General features: G+C 34.3%; 1 protein-coding gene, 1 non-coding gene and 1 pseudogene across 2 annotated transcripts; all 3 read right to left on the bottom strand.

Annotated features, from left to right (window-relative positions):
* Positions 1-11,183: 11,183 nt before the first annotated feature.
* LOC127122358 (uncharacterized) lies at positions 11,184-11,786 on the bottom strand. The gene has a single exon (XM_051052705.1). The coding sequence runs from the start codon at positions 11,784-11,786 to the stop codon at positions 11,184-11,186; it is 603 nt and encodes a 200-aa protein (XP_050908662.1).
* Positions 11,787-15,125: 3,339 nt separating this feature from the next.
* Positions 15,126-18,100, bottom strand: LOC127118613 (zinc finger protein CONSTANS-LIKE 9-like; annotated as a pseudogene).
* Positions 18,101-22,546: 4,446 nt separating this feature from the next.
* Positions 22,547-22,653, bottom strand: LOC127124167 (small nucleolar RNA R71). The gene has a single exon (XR_007803794.1). It is a non-coding gene; the product is annotated as a small nucleolar RNA R71 (small nucleolar RNA).
* Positions 22,654-24,877: the final 2,224 nt, after the last annotated feature.

Raw genomic sequence — 24,877 nt, 5'->3', positions numbered from 1 at the left:
CTTAGGATTGGTATAAGGCTTTGGATCCTGGAGTTTTTGAATCTCCAAACAGTGAGATTCAAACTCAAATTTCAAATGAAATTTCTCAGGTTTTCCTTTCAAATGTGGGGTTTCAAGTGTGGGAGGCAAAGCTGCCACGCAAGGGTCCAATTTCTAATGCCAATGGCCTCTTATTTATAGCTCAAGTAAGTGTTATTTGCACATTTCAAAATATTTCCAAATTTGGCAAAGTGAAGTGCATGCTTGCATGGGCGTGTACAGGCCCATGAAGCTACTCAATTCAGTCCATATGCAAGTGTAATTGAGTCTGAATATGGATTGTAATGCAAGGCAAAAGTGTATTGATGTTTGAAGATTGATCCTTGCCAATTGATGCAGCCATGTTAAGACCATGCCCATACCCCTCAAACCTTATCCAAAATGAATGAATTTTGACTCTTTGGAAAGGTTAGATCAAGAGGAACAACTCTTATGTTGAATACTTTTCCATTTGGAGCTTGTACAATGATGAATTTTGAGGGGGAAGTTTGGAAATTTCAACATGTTAAAAAAATTTCTAAGTGTCAAGCCATATGTTCAATTATTCCACCTTGGATAACTTTTTATGTGAGCTTTCAAATGAGAAAAATGTCTTCATCAAAGTTATATCTCTTTCAAAATACTTCAAAATGGTCACATATTTGACCTCATTTGGATTTGGGATGAATGAGTTATGCATTTTTGAAGTTGAGGAAAATCACGTGTTCAATGGTATTGGTCCAAAATGACCTATAATGTATCCTCATATCACATGCTCATAAAAGTTGAATTAACTCTTCTTCCAAACATAAAAGTTGAAGTAGACACCTTGAATTTGATTTTTCAACTTATAAATATTTCATCTCATAAAAATTGAGCAAGTTATGGCCTTGGGAAGTTGACTTTCAAATTAGGGTTTATACAAAATGACTTATAATCTTTCAACATGAAAAATGACTTTCCAAGCAAACCTAGCTCTAGACCTCAACATGAAAGTTGTTTGGAATGTTATTTAGATTAACTTTTCTCTAGGAATCATTTTCATATGATGAAAATTGTAGGAGATAGGGTCTAGGGAAACCCAATTTTGACTAGATGAATTCCTCTGGTCAACCACCATCAACCACCTTGCTAACTTGCAATCCTCTTGACTTTTTGGACTCATGGGAGACCATATATGCATAAGATGATGAAATTTGAAGTATCCCTTGAAATATCTTATCAATTGGTGAAGAAGCTTGGTGAAGAAGTTACTCAAGATACCTAGATGAACTAGGGTTTCCAAGGCAAACCAATTCCAAACTCTTGAAGAATGCTTGATCAAAATAACATGTAAAGATCATGGGGACTCATATATGATGCCTAGAGACATTGTGGATCATTCCTTGGTTGAGCTCTTAGAAATGAGAGTCTTAAACCTTAGATGTGAACTTGATAGATCAAAGGTGATCAAGTGCCCTACCTACAAAAGAGTTAGACAAATGCAAAGACATATTTTTGGTATTTTGGTTAGTAAATGATAAAATAACAAGTATGATACAATCACATGGTTCTTGGTGGTCTCTCCCATAACAAACCCAATGAGTGAAGGGTGAGGAGGATGTCGAGATGTGATCCTAATGCTAATGCATATGATGTGAATAACATGAGGGATCTTAGGGTCAAAATTGGGGTCTTACATCAAGCTTTGCCAATCAACCCCATAGCCACACTCTACAGAATACCTTGAGGATTTCTTTGAAATCGAGTTCTTGATTCAACTTTTGTTTGTGAATAAGAACTCCAAGGATTCACAACCATTTTCACTTCATTCAACTCCTGCAAGCAAGAGGAAGAGGAATCAAGTGGAATTGCATCAAGAATTAACCTCCAAAACTGCTACCCGAAGGTGAATTTCTTCAAATTTCAACTCTTCGATTCTCTCTTATTTCTTAAGATCTTGGCTTAATTTATAGATGACTGAAGTCTTACCAATGTAGGCATTGATCCTGAATTACTTTAAGGTTGAATCGAAGTAATTCAGTTTAGATACCTCAATTTTCAACTCCATTTTTCTTATTATAGAGTGAGAGTTGGAAGATTTTGAGGTGATATTTGGATTCCTTTCATTTTTCTCTTCAATTTGGTATACGATCCATCCATTTTTGGGACATTTTTAATCTGACCAGTCCGGCGAGCTAGCCGGAGAAAATGACCGGAACTAGGGCTCTGGTAGTGTGTTGGTTCATCCCACACCCTCAGATCTTGATGGCACGTTCTAATCTGGTCCATCATTTTTAAATACCAATCGTATGGATGCGTTGACTGTTGACATGGTAGAAAGCGCGTGCGTGACCATCAGATCTGCCACCTCAATTAATAAGGGAGATCTAATGGGCCTTGTTTTTTTATTTATTTTATTTTTCAAATTGATTTATTAAATAGCATTTTCTTACAAAATTCATTATAATTTCATTTTTAATCCAAAATTTATGGGACCACCACCAAAATTTCACAAATAATTTCCTCTTTCCATTTCTGAATTAAAATTAATTTTTGGATTGAGTTTGATATTTTTAATGAATTTTGTGATTTTTGACTTGTTTTAATTGATTTTTAAATACTTCTGACTTTTAAAAAATGGCAAAAAAATTAGTCAATGGTCCTTTGACCTTGTTTGACCTATGATAAATCTCTTGGCCATTTCTTTTGTGATTTGACGAGATTTTAGGTTTTTGACCTTTAAAAATGTATTTTCTTCATTTTAAAATTGTTTTGAATTGTTTTAATTGCTTTGATATTTTGTTGAGCTATTTTATTGACTTTGTGTTGACTCAACTTATGTTTGGCATTGGTCTTGGTTGAATTGGACTTTGACTTGGTCAATACCATTGGATTTAGGGGGTTGATGAAGTTTGAACTTCATCCCTTAAGATGAATGAATGATATTGATCAAGTGAGGTTCATCCCTTGATCAATTTGGGATCTTTTTCACTTCATCTCTTCATCTTCATCTTCATCTATGTTCTTTCCCTATCCACTCATGGAAAATGATTTCTTATAATATCAAATGCTAGTTGATTCATCAATGACCTTGTGTTAGATGAATCAACATGAGCTTGATTGAGATAGGTCCATCCCCTCTTATTTTTGTGTGTGGTATGCTTTAGGAGCTTGGTCTTGATACCTTATCTCTATAATGCATTAACACCAATATTATTATTGACCGACCTCAGATAGTTGTGACTTCTACATAAGTCTAATTACAATTGCTTAACATAGCGCTAAATTTGTCCCAAAGGCAATAGCATTTTTGTAAGTGAGATTGTAAGTCTCCTATTCCTCATGGTATTGTGTGAAGATTTTTATCCTCTTCCATTTTGTGAGAGCTAGTGGCATACTTGTTGGTTTTATCCAAGTTAGAGCCCTTCTCATGAATGATGTATAGGTTCATATCTTCATGCTTGTGAGTGGATGGTTGAGTGTTCTCCAAAAAATGACTAAAACAATATTTTCTTCTTCCATTGACATTCACTAACATCTATTTTGTCGACTTTATTTTAGTGTCATTTACTTTAATTCAATTTAAATTCTTGCACTTTATCATTCATTGTCATTTACATTCATGCAAATTATTTATGTTTCAGTCATTTTCACTATGCTCACTTAAGCCATTATATTTATACTTGTGATATATTTTGTGTTGGTGATCTTGTTTTGTTTGTGGTATTAGGACCTTAAAATACTTAATAAAAACAAAAACCTTAAAAATAACCTTAGTGGACTGTTGGACCTCTGTCTGTGACTTGATCTGGACCTATGGACTTAGAGTAGGCAACATCCCTGAACTATGGAAAAGACTTGGCCAATTCCATTAATTTGAGATCATTTCTTCGTCAATGTCATTCATATTATACAAGCTTGAGAAACTCCCCTTGGTTTATCTGATGCACTCTTTCTCTATGTTTAAGCTGTTATTTTGATCTTATTGATATTATTTAATGGTTTATCTTTGAGTATGTTTCAAGGGATTTTTCATCTGATGCATCTAAAGAATATTCAAAATTGCTTGCTTTGGAGTGTTTGTTTGGATGGTTGGTTATATTTATTTGATGCCATTGGTCTTCTTATTAATTGCTTGGATGATTATGGTTTTTTGGCTTGCTTGACAATCCAAAGGAAATGGGTTTCTATCTGACATTTTTGTCTTGTGGATGCTTCCCATGGGTTAGATCTTTTCAACTCTAAACTTTTAAATATTATCTAGGATAGTCCCTTCATCTCCTCCTCCTTCTTTAATTTCAAAATCTCCCTCTCATTTTCAAAACTTATTTGCTTGTTGTTTTCAACTTAAACTTGTTTTAATGGGTAGAAACCTTGGCCTTATGCCATTGAATTTCAAAATATTTTCTTAATAAAACTTGTAAATGAATTTAATCATATTGACTTTATTTTCAAAAAGACAAAAAAGAACTAATAACCTCATCTAATCATTTTGGACACTTTGTGCCTTTTCTTTTTAAACTTTTTCAAAAGAAAGCATTTAGATTTAAGTTATCTTTGATTGAGATATAATTATCTCATTCCATGATATGTTGAGTGTAAGACTTTCCGTGTATTAGGGGTTAGTGGCATACTTGTTGATTGAATCCAAGTTGTAGCTCTCCCTCTTAAAAGTTGTAAAGCCCTCATTATTGGTGGATGTTTGGTTGAGTATTCTTCCATTGATAACAAAAGATCTTTAAGCTTTTGTTAAAATCAATCCACCCATCTTTGAAATTTTTACCACGAACTATGAGGTTTTGATCCCTCATTTTATGTTGGTACGTATGCATAAGACCAAAAGTCTTACCAGACACAAAAATGCAAATAATGAATTATTTTCTCATCTCCTCATTCTATTTTTTAGCAAACATCTTTTTCAACCAAAACACTTACACACAAAAAGGGCTCCCTAGGAGTACCTAGGACACTTTAAGTGCTAATACCTTCCCTCTGTGTAACAAACCCCCTTGCCTGTAATCTCTGATATTATTAGTTTTGATTTGAAAACTTATTATCTTTGGGTTTTGTTTGTACTTTTTCCCTTTTCCCTTGGAAACAATAAAAGCACGGTGATAACTCTTGTTTTATTTATGTTGAGTTAAATAATATCTCAGTGGTCATGAATTTACCGCAACACACAGAAGTGTGGTGACAATGGTCGTCAGAATGGCTATTCATGCATACCAAAAATAAGGAAAATCCAAATATGAAGCACCTAGTTTGCTTAACTATTAAATATCACAAATTACTTAAAAATTGATAAAATTAGCACAAATCACCTAAGTTAAAAGTGATGAATCCAACTAATTGGTGTTATTGGACATTTGAATCCACACATAAAGGGATGGTGAATTACGTGTTTTAGAAAAACTTGAGTTTACAAACTTTTTCGAATCAAAACCAGAGACTTATTCTTTAGAGTATCCGATCATTCTTAAAAGCTTCTAATAGGTTGAACTCTCGAACCCCCTTATACAAGAAAAAGATAAGTTTGTGGCTAACTTTCAACCAAACAGCAAAAAAGGAGTGTAATGCTGACTCTTTCTTCCTAACGGTGGATGGAAGCGTTTAGTCTCCTTTCGAAAATAAACTTGATGAATTGTGTGTTTCAGAAAAAGTTGAGTTTACAAACTTTTTCGGATCAAAGTCAAAGTTTAAAAATATTTTATAAATTTTTTGAAATTAAGCAATAGAAAATAAATTTGCAGAAGGTAAAATGCATAAATATAAAGAGTTTAAGGGAAATAGAAGAACACCAGAAATTACAGAGGTTCAGTCAAAAGAGAAAAATACCTAATCCTCTCCCCAAGATTTGTTCTTTAGAGTATCTAATCATTCTTAAGAGCTTCTAGTAGGTTGAACTCTTGAACCCCCTAATAAAAGGAAAAGATAAGTTTGTGGCTAACTTCCAATCAAACTGTAAAAGAGGAGTGTAGCGGCGAGTTTTCCTTCCTAATGATGGATGGAAGCGTTTAGTCTCCTTTCGACAAGAAACTTGGAGCGACTAGTCTTCAAGATTCAAACGAAGATTTTATCACGGGATAATCTTGAACCTTTGAGAGTTTTTAACACCGGGATGAGCTCACGAACTTAAACTTGATTTTATCATGGAATAACCCAGAACCTATGAGATTTTACCAATGTGATGATCTCGAACCAATAAAAGCTTTTGAGACGACTGAACTTTTAAACCTACACGGAGACTTGATACACAATTCTCAAACCAAAGTTATTTACAAGTTTAACTTCGAGCCCAAATAGATTATTCTTAATGGATGAAATGTTCAATCAAGGTAAAAACAAAACATACTTGGTGAACTTACAAAACTATCCTTCTAAACTACCCCTAGAATTACAACTTCCTCACTCGCAAAACGACTTTCTCGAAAAGCACTACGGCTAAACTTTTAGTGAGAGAAAGTAAACAAATTGTTTTTTTGCGAGGGTGATAATTAAGAAATGAAATCACGTTTTCTGGATGTTAAAATATGTGGGAAGTGACCTCTATTTATAGGGTAGAAGTTGGCACAAAAAAAGAATTAATTTTATGGCCAATAATGATGAGTCAATCGATTGGCATAATGCTTCAATCAATTGGTAAGCCTAAAATTAATCGATTAATAAGTTCAAAAAAGAAAGAAAATATATTTAGATGTTATCATTCATCAAGGCACTGTCCTAATCGATTATGACACATCTTTTAACAGGTCTAATCGATTGTCATAAGCTACCAATCTATTGTCATAAGGTATCAATCGATTGACAAGCGCAAAACCTTGCCCAAATCTTTTCTAGAAGTTCCTAACTTGTGTGGCACGACTTCAAAGTATTTTTGATAGTAGTTTTTTTTATAGAAAAATGAGTTTACAAACTTGTTTGTAGGTGTGTGTATGATTAGACATGCACTTTACAATAATGCCCTTATGTTTTTACAATATATTTACTTAGACGTATCGAGACAAGCTTGCATATGCTTTAAGACTTGTCAGATGTTTTATTCACATAGACACTTGCTTGAGTTTATATTAATACGAGGTTTGAGTTATATTCCATTTAGTTTCCATCATTAAATAGTCATGTCCATCAAACCCTAATAATTTGGTTTGCATCTTTAACCATTTTATGCTTGACTTAATTGTTGTCATCAAAGACGAGTTGTCCTCGTTAAACACTAGTTGTCATCATCAAAAAATAGTTGTCCTTATTAAAAGCATATCTTCTAAAAGTAATTGCAAAACAAAATTCCACAATTGAGACTTAGATTAATTACATAAATGGAATTATCGAATATTAAAAGTATAAACCTAAAGGAGCAACAAGAAACCCTTGGATTCTTCCAATTGTAAATGAGCTTTAGTGTCATACCTCTCAATGCAAACTTCGCAACAAAATTTGATATGGGGGGTGAGGAATAGTCACTGCATCTATGACCCATCCCTGTATGAAAACTTATGATTACATGATACTTGTTTGTAAGTTTATTTCAGTATGAGTTTTGGCCTTTTTAATGACTATCTCGGGAAAGCATAACACCACATTTCCATAATGCCTATATTAAGTCACCACGAATACAAAATGGTATTGATTCTAGTCGAAAGTTACAATAAATGAGGCACAACAAAATAGATATTTTATGTTAATTTTGAAGAGACATAAACATAATATATTATGTTTTATGTAGATCTTTTCCATTTTAATGTTCAAGTGGGTCTTGACCACCATAAACTCAATCCTTTTATTTAATTGAATTATTATTTAATTAACTATTTATTTTTTGAGTAAACCATTCTATAATATGGCTTTATAGATTCTTTCTTAATTGTCTCCAAGCAAAATTAACTTTAAATTTTTAGAAGGAAATACAACTTTAATTTACAAACATTTAGAATAATATCAAACTTAGTTTGATATATAAGATTATTCGAAACTGCATCAAATGGTATGTAGTTACATTTCTGTGTGAATATTCATATGCGGTGGTCATCTTTTATATCCATTTGAATTGAAGTCATATTTTTGACCTCATGTGATAGGAGGCTAGTTTTTCAAATCCAACATGTCCTAAGAGAAATCAGAAAGCTGTGATGGCTTAAGGATTATTATTTGCTAAAGGATGTATTGACAATTGCCTATATTTTTATTTGACTTTTGTTTAATCCTAATTATTTAAGATGAATTTGTTAGTGCACAAGATGATAAAAATGAACAATGAAATAAGAGAGAGAAGAGATAATAATAATAAACTTTCATTACTCTTAAATGATTAAAAAAATGGGTGCATACACACACACATTGTTGTAGACCGGAAAAGAAATTAAATGTATTATTTATTCACATCACTCACTTGTTTAAATACAAGTGAGACTTAATAAGAAATACTAAAATATCTTCTAATAAACTTTGTCTACAAGTTTATGAAAATATGAATTAATTTTAGCATCATCCTTTAATTAATATTCAGCTTAATCAAAACTAAAAACACCAATTTCATCCCTCAAGCGGAGAAATTGATCAGTCTTTATCGCCTTCGTTAGAACATCTGACAACTGCTTCTGGATGCTACAGTGTATAACTATTAGCACTCCATTCTGAACCTGATTTCTTAGAAAGTGATACTTAGTCTCAATATATTTTCTTCTCCCATGCAACATTGGATTCTTGGCAAGATTGATTGCAGACTTGTTATCAATCATCAACTTCAGAGGCTTGTTTACTTTGATCTTCAGATCCTGCAGTAAACTCAGAAGCCACACAACTTGACATGCAGTCACAACACCTACAATATATTATGCTTCACAAGTTGGCAAAGCAACAATTGGTTGCTTCTTGGAATACCAAGAAATAAGACTTCCCAGAAACTTAAACAACTATCCATAAGTACTTCTTTTGTTAACTCTGTCTCCACACCAATCAAAATCTGAGTAACTCAGAAGTTCTGAGTCAAGCACCAGAAGGGAACAAAACTCCATACTTCAGAGTTCCCTTTATATACCTCAGAATTCTGACAGCAGCTTGGTAATGAGACCATTTCGATTTACTCATAAACTTACTCACCATTCCAACTGCATAGCAAATATCAGGTATGGTATTACACAAATACATCAGAGAACATACCAACTACTTGAACGTTGTCGCTTCTACATCATCACCATCAGAATCAGAATCCAATTTCTGATTTGTATCAGCAGGAGTGACAACAACTTTACAATTCAGCAACTCAAATCTCTTTAGAAGCTCAAGTTCATATTTTAGTTGATGTAAATATATGCATTTCTCATAGTAAATAATCTCCATCCCTAAAAAATAAACCATATTTCCTAAATCAGCACGTCAAACTCATTCATCAACTCCTTCTTGAACATAGCTATCCATGTTCGCAACTTCCTATTAGCAATATGTCCTCAACATACAGACACACCAGAATCATATTTCCTTCAGAAGTATGTTGAGCATAAACACCATACTCCATCTCACATTTCTGAAATCCCTACTTCTTGAAAAATGAATCAATTTTCAGATTTCAAGCTTTAGGGGTTTGCTTCAGTCCATAGAAAGTTGTGTGTAATTTGTACACCATTCCTTCCTGATTCTTTTTCTCAAATCCAGGAGGTTGTGACACATAAACCTCTTCTTCTAATGGACCATTCAAAAATGAAGGTTTCACGTCTAAATGCATCAGAGGCCAATTCCTGTTAGCAGTTATCGCAATCACCAGCCTGATTGTTTCATGTCTTGCTACAGGCGCAAACACTTCAAAGTAATCTAACCCATGTTTCTGTAGAAAACCTCTCACAACTAACCTTGCTTTATGTTTGCCAATTGATCCATATGGCTTTAGCTTCACCTTATAAACATATCTCACGCTGATGGCTTTCTTGTTCTTTGAATGTTCTATCAGCTTCCAAGTCTTGTTTCTCTCTATGGTATCAAGTTCTTCTTTCATGGCCTTCAGCCAGACTTTCTGCTTGAGAGCTTCTTCCGTACTCACGGGTTCAGAGTCTACTGACACGGAAAACTGAATAACTTCCCCTTTAGAATCTACTTCAGTATATTACAGCATGTCAAACTCTGTAAAACTTCTCAGAATGTTTGTGATTCTTTGTGGCCTCTGAACTTGTTCAGAACCTTCTGATTCTGGAATAATATCAAATGCTAGAACTTCAGAAGTATCAACTTCAGAAGCATGACCACTTCAGAATCTGGAATATCCTCATAATCTGGACTACCACCAAAATCTAAATCACCATCAGAATCTGGATCCCCATAATCTGAATCACCATCAGAATCTGGATCAGAATCTGATTCTTCCTCAGAATCAATCTCACCTTATGATTCTGACTCACTCTCAGAATCATTTTCATGCTTTGACTCATCTTCAAAATCACAATCAATATCTTTAGAAGTTAACTCTACACCGGAGTTGGATTGAGACTTGCTCCAATCCCATACTTATGATTCTTTCACAACAACATCTCTGATGACTTCAACCTTATTAGTGAATGGACAATAAAGCTTATAAGCACTTGTATTGTGATATCCCACCAATAACATCACCTTGCTTCTATCATCCAACTTCTTTCTAGTAGCATCTCGAACGCGTTTATAACAGACATAACCAAATACTCTGAAATGACTCACACTTTGCTTATATCCAGTCCACCTCTCAAAAGGAACAATTTCTTTCAGCTTCTTGGTTGGACACCTGTTAAGCACATATGTTGCAGTAGCAACAACTTCTCCCAACAAAGTGTTAGGAAGTTTCTTCTCCTTTAGCATGCTCCTTGCCATATCAAGCAAAGTTCAGTTTCTCCTTTCAGCAAGACCATTGTGTTGAGGAGTATATGGAGCAGTCACTTCATGCTCAATTCCATTCTCCTTACATAATTTTCTGAACTCTATAGAGTTATGCTCACCTCCACCATCAGTCTTGAGAATCTTTAGAGTCTGACTACTTTGTTTCTCAGCCTTGATTATGAATTTCTTAAATTCAACAAATACCTCGTGTTTGAACTTTATAAGGGATACCCATGTCATCCTTGTCAACTCATCCACAAATGACACAAAGTATTTATTCCCTCCTAGTGAAGGTTATGGAAATGGGCCACACACATCAGAATGCACTACCCCTAAAGCATGTTTTGCTAAGCTACTTCTGATGCAAATGACAATATTGGTTGTTTCCCTCTCATGCACACATTACATGACTTTTCTGGTTTCTTAATTGCAGGAATTCCACATACCAGTTTCTTTGAATTTAGATGCCCTAAGCTTCTGAAGTTCAAATGACCAAATCTTTTGTGCCACGACTCACTTTCCTTCACAACACTTGTTGCGCTAAGGCATCCAGAGTCTGTAGTTTTAATATTCACCTTAAATGTTCTACTCCTTCCCTGTTCTGACTCCATAATCAGCTTATGATTACAATCATACATCTTCAAAAGATTGTCCTTCATAGTAACTAAGAATCCTTTTTCAATTAATTGACCTACACTCATCAGATTTCTCTTCATGTTAGGAACATGCCATACGTTATGAATTAACGCAAATTTGCAATTACTCATAATCACTCTAACATTCCTCATTCCTTCAGCATTCAGATACTTATCATCAGCACACCTGATCTTGGTCCTCTTCCCATAGTCAAAATCAACCAGCCATTTCTTATTTCCAGTAAGATGGTTTGAACGACCAGTTTCCATATACCACCAGTCTTCTAGAGACGCACTATCAGAATCAAAAGCCATTAATAACACATGTTTATCATCAAAAATTATGTCTTCTGATTTCCTCTCCTTGTTTGACTAACAATCTGCAGCAAAGTTTCTAGTAAGTTCTCAGTAAGTTCTTGATCCTTTAACTCTTTCTATTTTTATGTTTAATTAATTTCTCCTCTTCTTCTCCTTTTTATTTGTTGGTGTTGAATTTGGTCCTGAGTCATGTGGTTGAGTGAAATTGTTGATGCTCTGAGTTGAGTTGTGAAGTTGAGTGATGTGAAGGCGAATCTTCAGTGATGAATGATTGTGAGAGAGGATGTGAGTGAGGTTGATTTGAGGTGAAGGAAAAAACGAAAAAAAATGAGAGAGCTCGAGAGAGGGTGGTTGGTGATCAATGGAAGTGATGAATTTTCTGCCAATCGGATATGAGTAAGCCCTAGATAGGGTGATTGGAGAGAGAGATCTGGAGAGTTTTGGTGAATGATGATTATATAAGTTGTTAGAGTTGGATGGAGTTTGTAACTGAATTGTAAAAATTTGTTAGGTTCGTTAGGAGTTAGTTGCAGTTTTGTTTTGGTTTCAATTAGTGTGAATGAAGTTGGTTAGTGAGTGAATGAAGGTTAGTTATGTATGTGCTCTGTTGCTGCTTGTGATGAATGATTGAACTTGATTGCATTTCTTGATTTGAACCCTGCTTGTAATGTAAATTCTAGGTTGTGTTGTGTGATATTTTTATTACTGAGATGTTTGGAATGCTTATGAAGGTATGAACTACTGCAGTTAGAATATGATTGTTTGCAAGTTTGCTGTCACGACCATGTTGGTTCATATGTGGTTCTAATGATGCATTGTAGTGTATTGTCATGGAATGATGGATGTAGCTGCTTGTTATTGTTTTTTCTGCTATGCTTTGATTTATTGCATGATTGAATGTTGTGACCTACTGCTGATTTGTTTTGTACTACTGCTTGGCCTTGATGAATGTTAACTTTGATTTGATGAATGACATGCTTGAAACTGATGTGGTGGTTGCTTAATTGTTAATGATATTTGCTATGAATTCTATGCTTATGTTAGGTATGTTAATTGCAGCCATGATGCATTGCAATGTTGGGACATGTTCAATTAGTATGCTATGGAAATGTTGGTTTGGTTCATGATGCTTGGAATAATGATGTGTTTATTCCATGTTGATATTCTAGTGCATAGTGATGCTTGATGAATGTTGTATTGTTTGGATGGCCATGTATGATATGGATGTTACATGATTTGATGTTGGAATGGTCATTGTAACTTGGTGAGAATGCTAGCAACTTGGTATATTATGTATTGTTGTATGCAATTGTGGTTATGATAATATGAATGGTTTGGTTGTTTCTTTGTAGGATATGCAATCATGAAATGATGGAATCATGCAAGGATAACTTGTACTTGAAGAAAGTGGTGAAAGTTTGGATCATGGCAAGACCAAGTGGAATATTCAAGTGAAAAATGGACATTAGGTTTTAGGATGGTCAAAGTGGGTTAGTTGACTTTGATCAACTGGTTGACCAAAAAGTAAACAGTTAACCAAAAATCAACTTAAGTAAAAAAAATTGTTGAAATGACTTGTAATGTAATGTAATGTATGATAACAGTATTTTGTGATGTAATTGTTTGATATGTTTTGACATGAATAAACTTGGAAATGAAATGAATGAATCATGAAATGAATTTGTGTTTAATGAAATGGATTTGAATGAACAATGAATGCAATGAAGTTTGAATGTGCATCATAATGCCCTTAAACCAAATTAATTATGCCACTGTATTAGACCTGAACTAATGAACCTCAATCAAATAATACCATGAATTGAGTCAAAGAACCTTACCCAAGCAATGAGATCATGACCATGTGTGACCTTGAATGAATCCTTAATCAAACTAATGAATCCTCCACAATGGACCAAATGCGTCAGATGAACCTCGAGCTTAGATGCACACATAATGGTTGATAATGCCATAACCAGGAACTAGCGTTTTAGGGATTTGAATGATCTTGATGATGTTTATACCCAACATCAATGAATTAGGATTTCCTACTATCCTACATGATAAAAGGTAACCAAGAGGGAGGGTTCATCAATACAAACATGTCATGTAAGAACCCTAGCTTAAGACTCTGCCTCTCTTCAATGCTTTGTGTGATCAAGACCTTTGAATCCATGATTTTGTGATTCTCAATGCAAATGAATATACTATGATATCATGTATATGTAGATGAAATCCCAAATCAAAAGTTAGATAGAAATGAAAAGGGAGGGTAAATTTTGGGGTATGACAGTCACCTTTGTTGTTTTTGCACGACTCTCCAAAAACCATCACCCTTATCTTCATTATCGTTATTATGTTTAATTGATGATGTTCCTTCGCCTACGTCAAATGTATTTCCTATTTCATTAACAACCTTCTTACCTCTCACGTAACCAGACCCTCATATCGAAAACATTGCTATCAGTGGTTTATCTAAATTGAGTCCCACACATATTCTTACATACTTCCTTCATTCATGTTGTATCGTGTTTTTATCCACTCTCACCGATTTGCCTACTCTATTCCCAATGAAGGACAACATCATAACATCAAAATACCCAATAGGCAATCCAACAATTCTAATCCATACAACTTCTTCTTCAATGATATCACCCTCAGGGTGAATGTTAGGGCTCCAATCTTTTACAGTGAGATAATTATCATAGATGAACCACGACTCATCTGTCATTCCCGTGTATTTGTCTTCTTCGTGTGAAAATGCCATTAAAAAGTAGTTCTGACTAAGATCAATGATACTAATAATTCATTTCCTTACCCGCATTTGCTTCAAGCAAGTCTCAAGAGCGCCTTTATACCAAATCTTCTTTCCTAAAAGCTTGACAATAACTCCCCTCATCCATAGTCTATGGATTCTCTTTTCTTCAACTTCAAATCAAATGAAAAATGGACATTCATAATCTCCAACCTTGTTTTCCTCCACTACCAAACCTTCTACATCTCAAACATATCGATCTTGTTTAGGAATATGACATTTTTTTCCGGTCACCATATCTCTATACAATATACCTACATCTTTTCCCTTTTGATTTGTTGTCTCCTGATTCACCTTATTCTTTCTTTAATCTTCTTAGTGCTCCGTTCTTGAAGATCTTAGATCTTGCTCTGACTTTGATTCTCCTTATTCCTTTCTTTAATCTTCTCAGTCACCATTGCCCCGTTTTTGCCTTACAATTTACTTTGTTAGTAATAGAAGGAAGAAAAAACAAGAAATTTAGGTATAACCTTAATCCCAATATTCCCAAGGGAAATAATGTAGATCATAAAATAACAACAATATAGAAGAAAAAAACACAAATATAGTTGCAGTTCTCTTATGAAAGGGCTTACAATAGAAATAAACAATACAAACATTGACCCTAAAAAAACCAACAAAACTTGTACCATACATATTCAACCTATCATCATGAAACTGAACATCCTATTCTATACATACCCTTCAAATTTACAATCGTTCTATCTAAGTAACTATTTAGCAATTACAACTCCATCTACATGTATGCAGGACAAAACATTACATTCTACAACAGTGACATACATTGGCTTAAAATAGTGTAAAATTAACATAAATGATGACAAACCATGAATAACAATGAATTGTGCATTAGATTTGAATCAAGAACCATAACTTGCCTCAGAAAGTGAACCAAATTTCAATATACGTCACTTGAAGGGGCGCCTTGTGACATGTTAGATGATATCGCAGCTTGGATATATCCTTTGCGGCGAAGAAAGCGAAGAAGAACATACAGTACCTCCCATTCCCGAGCCTATACTGTCAATTCAATGAATGTTCCTTGATTAGAATCTTCTTTCTCTTGAAGAAAATATAGGCTCAGAGTTTGTCACTGCATCAAATTTCATCATTTTTTTATAGTAGAATAAATGATATTTTTAGCCGAGTGTTTCTTTCGTTTCGTTTCGTTTCATAGAACATGGTTAAAGGGTGTGTGTACACTCAGAAGCTTCTGGTTTCGCTTAAAGGATCATAGTCGAATGTTTCACCAGCTTTAACGAACCGGCCCTTCACACGTTTTCTGACATCAGCTCTAGCCTTCCGAGAAGCATACCTTACTTTCTTATCAAACCTAAAACATTAATCACAAGAGTGTTACAACGAAAGTCGGAAAGTGAATGTTCCTAACATTCCTCTTACTTTTACAGTATCGATACAATTAACTTACTTACTTTCGATTCTTTTTCTTTTCCTTATAGCGCATGACAGCATTGCTGCGGTTAGCAGATTGAATAGAAGAACTCTCCAGGCAAGGAGGACACCAGGGAGGCTCCCCCGTGAGAAGCATGGAAGAAGCACTGCCACACTCTTGATTGTCGCCAGCACTAGCATCGTTGATAACGCCGGAAAATGAAACGTTTGATTGGGATTGCATTTCCGTAAAGTAAAGTATCGGTTCAGTTTTAGTACTTAACATTGAATCTGAAGAAGCTGCAATGGCGCCACGGCAATTGGAATCACCAGCACTAGCAGACATATCTTTTCTCTCGAATAAGCTATCAATACCGCCCTTTTCGAAAAACTCTTCGGAGTTATTGAGAGCATAAGAAAAAACTTCCTTATAGTTCTCAAGTTCAAGATCCATATCATCTATGTTGAAACCGTCGTACAAATTATCATCTTCGCAAAGTGCAGATGCCGTACTACCGGGACATTGTAACTGCAGAATCATTATGAGAGGTTAAACAAGAAAGCTAAAAATGGTGTAACTCATTTCGCTAAACAAGAAAAATCATAGTGTCATTGTTGCTAATATGTACCATCCCGTTCTCCCGAAAAATTATTCATGAGGCTATCTATACCTTGGGCATACACTCATTGGAAGGTCGAGGCGGCTGGTCAAGAATACAAGGTTCTGCACGTGACTCGGTTACTGAAGATTTTCCGGCCCTAGACTTATCCTTGCTAGGAAGATCGGCGACTTGAGCTGAGCCAGACACGTTCTTGCTTTCTGGAGAAACCCGGGCTTTATTGTCGTGGTTCTCATTAATGCTCATCGAACCGAGTTTCTGCTCACACGCTTCGCCCATAGAAGGGATATCTGAGAAAAAGGGCCATATAGAAGAAAGCTCGGAAGCCGAAGGACAGCCAGAGTAGCAATTGATTGATTGTCGTTTGTGTGTTGAAGAAGATGGATCGGTACCGTGAGCCGACCAATCACAGTTCTGGCAAAATGAAGCTTTCTCTTCAACACACCTCACATAGGCCGGTTGTAAATTACACCTCTCGCACACGAGTGTTCTTGAATGACGCTTAGAAAGTGCGTTAGCAGAATGAACGTTTCGATCACACGACAAACATAAGGAAGCGGCGTCAGAGCGGCAGTACACCAAGGATCTCTGGTCTCCACAAAAATCACATAAAGAACCCATCTTTAAACCACTCTTTGTTTGCACCTTAATTCAAACAAACAATTCCACAATAAGTAACAACCAACATAGAAAAAAGTTACACTTCAAAGCTTCAAGCAGAATCAATTCTACTCGAGACCAATCAAACATGTCAGAATCAATTCTAAGTAATCCAATAGTAAAACCAAACATTTCAAAGCATCAACAAAACCGCAATGACAACTCGCAGTTAATCCAAACATGCACTATCTAACACAGCATCAGCTTATATAGTATTCATGTAAAACCATCCAAAGTAAAACATGAATTAAGGTTTGAAAAATAAAATCAATTTTACACAGATTAATCTTTTTCAGCCAAATGAAAAAAAAAACATCAAATAAAAGTATAACAATTACTTCACTACAACCTTAAAAAACATTCTATCATTAAACAAATCCCAAATACCAAATCAGTTCTTAACAAACAAACAAAAAACATCACCAGATTAGAACAGTTACCCCTTTAGGAAACTCTCATCTTTCCCTCCCCAGAAGAATCTCCATATCATAAAAACATAAACTTCAAAACGACTGAAAGAAAATCACCATACCAAAATAAAAGACAAAGATGACAAGATCCTCAAAGAAAAGGGTCTTGTTTTTTTTCATAGAAATTTTAAAAATTATTAAAAAAATATTATGAAGAAATTAAAAGCAAAAGAACTCTACAAGTAAAAGACACTAACCTTTTTTTTTCTGTGTTCTTGTGTTGTGTTGAGATGGATAGTTAGATTGTAGATTAGATATGGAAGGTTGGTGTAGGTGTGATATGAGAAAGTTGTTTGATGTGTGTATGTGTTTGTATTGTGAACTGTGACATGTCATATATGAGGAAAAGTACATAGAAAAGAGTTAATAAATGGGACATGTCTTTTTCTGAATGAACTTTTTGCTTTTTCTTGGTCTATCCATAATATTAAAATCACAGCAATGTCACAACTATCTTTATTTACCAAGCGAATTTTAAGATCACATCTATAACCAAACTCCTATCTTAGTAAAAAAAATAATTATTTATTTATTTATTGTATAAAGCCTATAAAAATTTCTTTAAACATACTGCACTACTTGAATAGACATGTCATTCTTTTTTACTTCTTCGGCTTACAAGTAAGAGTATATATTGTATTTAAAATAAATTCTTAATAGAGATAAATTATTAAATAAATAAAACAAAAATAAAGCTTATCTTATCAAACAATTAGAAAAACGATACTTGGACATGGTTAATCTATCTTTAAAAAAAATCAAATCATAAATATGAAGTGAGTATTGCATTGTCATAATTAACAAAAATGAAAAAATCTTTGTTGACTAATCAATTTTTTAAAAAAAATCAAATCATAAATATGAAGTGAATATTGCATTGTCATAATTAACAAAAATGAAAAAATCTTGGTTGACTAATCAATTTGTACATTTATTTTTTTATAAAAAAATGAAATATCTTGAATGTAAAAATATATATAATGTGTAAAATATTTTTCAAATTAATTAAAAGATGCTAAAGGACACACGTTAAAAAATGCACGAATGATCAGCATTAAGTCAATTTCAAGGCAAAAATTTATCTTCTTGTTAGCATAAATAGCAAGCATGATTCCATCTATGTTTATGTTTATTGAGGGATAGCAAGCATGATTCCAATCGCTTCCAAGATTTTTCCTAAATTATCCATAAATATGCCACCACAAGTTGATATTATGAGATTTCTTCTTGAAATTCCATCTCGTTGTACTTAATCCAATTATGAGTAGGAAATCATCAATTAATTTGTATGATTCTAGGTGCGGGAGGAGATTGACATTTGATGTCAAAACATTTAATAATTGTAAATTCGTGAACTGAAGAGTACATGTGCCCCTTGAATGAAGTAAATATCATATATACTGATTATTTAACATAAAAAATATATTCATTTAAGTCAATTTACAATTTTGAAATCTAATATCATTTCTTGTATGTCAAGTTTTCTAAAGAATTATCATGATGAGAGTCATGATAAGATTATGAATTTCGTAGTTCTAACTTCTACCAGTAAGTTTGAATAAGTTTTATAACTAGTTCTATCAATGTTCATGCAAACAATCACTCCATCCAATCAGAGAAGTAAGTTATACCAACATATAAAAAATAAGTGGTATGTAGTTTCCATATCATGATCATGATTGTAGAGAGAGCAACTCGGAACCATATAAATTCCCTTTGGAATCAGATTGTCTTTTATCGCAGTATCATTATGCATTAGTTTCCAAGTCATCAATGACTTAGCATGAGGTATATAGGCATGCGAAATGAATTTTTTTCAAGAAGGCTTAATGTGATCCCTTCTAATGTAGTTGTAGACATCTTTAAAAGATATATCATTATTTATAGATCAAGTCTCAATGAGTTCATCAACAATAGTATTATCAAATGACAAGTTAATATTCCAAATGTCATCAACAATTTGAGGAGAAAAACTGGATAAGTCATGAGGAATGTTCCCATTGATATCTTGGATATTTGAATTGACCTTAGCAGTTTGCGTAAATTGAGTATTCACTGACAATATTATGTGTAAATATTTAATTTTATATCTCAACCAATTGTTAGTCCATAAATCAATTTCCTTCCAATTACCAACTTGTCAACTACTCTGTTCCTCCAAAAATAAAAAGGAATTCTTAATGTCAAACCTTATTGAAAAAGAAATATGATGCATGATTGGTTTTTCGTGCCCGGTGTAACACCCCGAATAAAATAAGAGAATTATTTAAATTAAGTTAATAATATATTTATTAATTTAATTAAATAAATTGAATTATTGGATTATTATTATTATTATTATTATTATTATTTGGAATAATAATTAGTGGAAAATATATAAGTTGGAATAAGAGAAAAGGGTTTTCATTTTTTGGTAAAGAGTTTTCACGTGAAACAGAGAAGCGGCTGAAAAGTGGAAAGTGGAGAAAGGGCAAAGAGGAAGAGCTAGAGAGCAAAGGTTGAAGAACGGAAAAGCTTGAAGCTTAGAGATTTCCGGATTATCTCAGGTAAGGGGGGTTTATCGTCGTTTACTGGGTATTATAGATTAACATGTCATGGGTAGTGATAAACCGTTGAAGTGACCCTAATTGGGATGTTGAATGCTGAAATATTGTGATGAATAAGTTGTATTAAAGCTGTAATTGAGTCCGTAATTGTGTGAGTCGTGTTCCCCCGAACGTATAGTTTTTTACGGAAATTGAATCGGAGGTCCGGAAGTCCTCCAACGGCGGAAAATGCGGAGAACTCTGCATTCTGCCTTGTGTTAGCGCAGGAACTACTGTTTTGTCTGCGTTAACCGGTTAACCCAGGGCGTTAACCGGTTAACACTGTTATATTTTGTGAAAATGTGCTGTTTTGCCTGCGTTAACCGGTTAACCCAGGGCGTTAACCGGTTAACACTGTTGCGTTTTGCCATAAAATGTGTTTTGTCCTGCGTTAACCGGTTAACCCAGGGCGTTAACCGGTTAACACTGTTGGAAAAGTGAAAAATTGATATTTTAATGTTGTGAACATAATTGGTGATTTGCCTAGTTTGGTATGTGACATAGTAGGGATTGAGTTATGTTATGAAGTAATATTGTAGTCAATTTTGATGAGTAAAATTTGTTGGGTTTGTGTTATAAAGTGTCGATGCAAGTATGACTGAGTTGTTAAGTTGTTCCGTGTACGGAAAGTTGTTAAAAATACTGAGTTGTAGGCTTGATGAGCCAAAGTTGATTATAAGTTGATTATGTTGAAAACCTTGTTGTGTTGCTATTATTATTATGTTGTCGGAATTGTAAAGTCGTGTATGCCATGTACATTCATATGCATTAAGTCGGAGCTTTGCTCACACCACGTTGGCCTGGATTGGCAAATTTTAAGTTGAAAGTTGAAGGTTTACGCCTTGATGGAGCTTTGCTCACACCACGTTGGCCTGGATTGGCAAATTTTAAGTTGAAAGTTGAAGGCTTATGCCTTGATGCCCAATAAAATGGCAATGATTTTAAGTTGGGAGTTTTTACTCCGATTGGTACCACATGCATGACAAGTCGAGTCTCATTTGAGTTGCACTTTATGTTGTTATTGAGTTGCATTTTACGTTGTTATTGAGTATGATATTTGAGGTGATGTGCCGTTACTGAATGCATGATATGATTAGGGTGATTAACGTGTAAATTTACTTAGCATTACATGATGATTTATAATGCTTATTATATCGACTGAGGAACTCACCCTTACAACTATTTTTCAGGTAACGAGCAGTGAGTGAGTAGAAGCTAGTGCTTGGAGTCTAGTGTGGTCTCCTTAGTGGGTCATGCTCTGATAGATGTAACATCGGGACGGGATGTTTTAACTTGTTGAATAATTTTAGGTGTAATGTATTACATATGTTGAATGATCTCTATCCGCTGCGTATTTTGCAAGAAGTGTTTATGTTGAATTAAATAATGAGCATGACTGATTTTTATGGTGAAATGTGTGAAGTGTTGTGTGACACCCTTAACTGCAATAATTACTCTGATTTATATATTTGTTGTTGTAAATTAAATATTTGGGGTATTTTAGAAGGGTGTTACACCCGGAGTATATATAGGAAGTTTTTGAGTATTATTGGACGACATTGAGTGAATATGACTCGATCCCTTATCCCTTTAAGGAATGGGGTATTTATAGGGATTCCTAGTTCCTATGGCTTTTTTGGAAAAGTTCACCGCCCACCCAGTCAAAAGGTGGATTGTTGAATTCTTATTTTCAAGGGATATATGGGTCAATAGCTATCTTGAATTTCTCATTATCTAAGACACGTCTTATCCCACGTTTCTTCTTCCTATGGGCAAGGAAAATGTAAGGGCGAGACGGTACCTCCCTTTGGGCGACCTTGCATCGTCGCCTCCTTTCCTAGGGTGATCCCAAGTTGTCTCCCTAGGCAGGTTATTTACAAATATGACACTACATATTCCAATGCCATGAATACATGAATTATAATACAAGATATCACATTGGCACAATTTAATTCAAGCATATGAAGTTTCTAATGCTACAAGTTGTTGGATAATATTCAAGAGCTGCCAATAAAGATCCACATTTGTACATTTGAAGTGCTAGTAACTTCAAAATTCCTCGTATTACTGATGACTCTTTCAAAGTGAGGTTATTCCCTATTCTCTAAGAGATGGAGTCTAAAGTTCACCGAACTCCTTAGAATCCAATTCCATAACCACGTAAAATGCCTTAGCTGAGAAGTTTTTAGCTAATTATTTTCCTCCTGTCAAGAATGCAAAGATGATGAATGAGATTATTTCATTTAGACAATGAAATGATGAGTCTTTGTTTGATGCATGTGAAAGATTCAAGGAATCGATAAGGCAATGTCATAACCATGGGATACCAATCTACATTCAGTTGGAAACATTTTACAATGGATTGGTACCATCCTTAAGAAATATGTTAGATCCATCCTATGGTGGAGCTTTACTATCTAAGTACCATGAAGACAATTACAAATTAATTTAAATCATTACTATCAACACCTATCAAAGCCTAGTTACGAGAGCAGTCACTATAGTTGTTCAAAAGAAACCAGTTGGTGTCCATGAAGTCACTAAAACCACAACCTTATTTTCTCAAGTGTCTCGAATACACCAAATTATAAAGAACATGATGATAAGTTCTGATACGCCAGCTTCTGAGCCAGACAAAGTGGAAATTGATGAAAATGTTGTTGCTTGTGTTTTTTGTAGGGGAGCTCATTTGTTTGAATAATGTTCAACTAATCATGTTCTCAAACAAATGTGGGTATCTTATGCAGTCGTATTGCATCTTAATATTTTATTATTGTCACCAAATATTTTCCATAAGGTTCCTTATGAAACTGTTGATGTCTTATTTGGGGATAACATATGTTAGCATGTAGTTGGTGTTCGTCATCAAGCTTGAAGTTTATTATAAATGTTGGAGGACGTTTCCCACATACACCATCAAATGATGTGGGGTGATTTTTTCTTTCAGATCCCTCTAGTGATGATGTTGTTGACAAAATCTGCCATAAAGGCCCCCTTGAATATGCTTGAATGTTCATGATGACTAGTTGACGAGTTAAAACTATAATTACTTTGAATAGTTCATTCAACTTTGTAGTAAGATTCCAGATTTGAGAGATATTAAAATCTTTTTTTAGAGATAAATGAATCTGGGACAAATATTAGTGGATCATGCAAGTTCTTGTCGTTTGATGGTTTATAGGGGCCAATAAGTCATAATTTGATGTGCCTTTAGGGTGTGTTCATCTCCTAGTTAGCCTTGCTTCATGAGACTTAAGTGGCCTGATTGTGAGTTTTTGGTTATTAATTATGAAGATAAATTTCAAAACTAAACTTAGTATGACTATAATGGAATTCACTTGAGTTTTTTTTACTTAATTTCAAAAAAAAAAATGAATAAAGCTCAAAAAAAGAGAAAACAAGTTATATATTTTTTTGTTCATGCTTTAATGTTACTATGTCACGACCAATGGTCGTTGACCCTACTCCAACTATCATTTTGATCACTAGAGACCACCACTAGTCACCACTCACCATCAACCATCCCTATGACAACCTATGATCACCAATTTATTCACCTATGATCTTCAATTTGACCATCATCAACTACCATTATAACCACATCTTTGACCACCGCCACAATTCTAAGTCGATAACCATTTTGTTCATCTCTTATTACCCATATGACCACCCCGACTGACACTCTAATAAACATCAATCATCACTTTGATCACCTCTACCACCACTTTGACCACTATGATCATCATTCCATAAACCTCTTATCACTAATCTGACCACCACCACCGTTATTGGATACCACGGTAACCACCAGTCACACTACTATAAACCACTCATCATCTATCGCCATCACATACTAACATTCTAATCTTAATTTAGACCACCATCACCGATGTAGAGGTAAAATTCATGACCATTAACCTATGGATAATTTTAACGTCAATAAAACCAGAGTCGTCACCACGCTTTTATTGTTTCCGAAGGAAAAAGGAAAAGTATGAACAAAACCCAAAGATAAGAAGTTTTCAAATCAAAAATAATCAAATGCCAGAGATTACAGGTAAGGGGGTTGGTTACACAGAGGGAAGGTGTTAGCACCCAAAGTGTCCTAGGTACTCCTAGGGAGCCCTTTTTTATGTGTGTATGTGTTTTTGGTATAAAAGATGTTTGCAATAAATAGAGTGTGGGGATGAGAAAAGAATTAATTAATTATATTTTTATGTTTGACAAGACCTTCGGACTTGTGCCTACGTACCAACATAAAATGAGGGATCAAAACCTCGCAGTTCGTGGTATCTATTTCAAAGTGAGTGAATTGCTTTTAACAAAAATTTAAATTTAAAAGAGGCACAAAAGGACTAAAAGAGCTTGAATGAGTGTTAGTTATTTTTTGTCTTTTAAAATTTTAAGTCAATATGATTAGATTCATTTACAAGTTTGATTAAGAAAAGAGTTTTAAAAATATAATGGCATAAGACCAAATTTTCTAGTTTGCAAAAGAGTCTAAGTTTAGAAATCACAAGCAAAGAAGACTTTGAAAAAGGGGGAGAGA

Source organism: Lathyrus oleraceus, chromosome 2 (assembly GCF_024323335.1).
Source record: "Lathyrus oleraceus cultivar Zhongwan6 chromosome 2, CAAS_Psat_ZW6_1.0, whole genome shotgun sequence".
Classification (NCBI taxonomy): domain Eukaryota; kingdom Viridiplantae; phylum Streptophyta; class Magnoliopsida; order Fabales; family Fabaceae; genus Lathyrus; species Lathyrus oleraceus.
This window is presented reverse-complemented; position numbering and strand designations above follow the sequence as displayed.

Coding starts and splice junctions, on each gene's coding strand:
- LOC127122358 (XM_051052705.1), bottom strand. CDS start 11,786: ATGGCTTTTGATTCTGATAGTGCGTCTCTAGAAGACTGGTGGTATATG.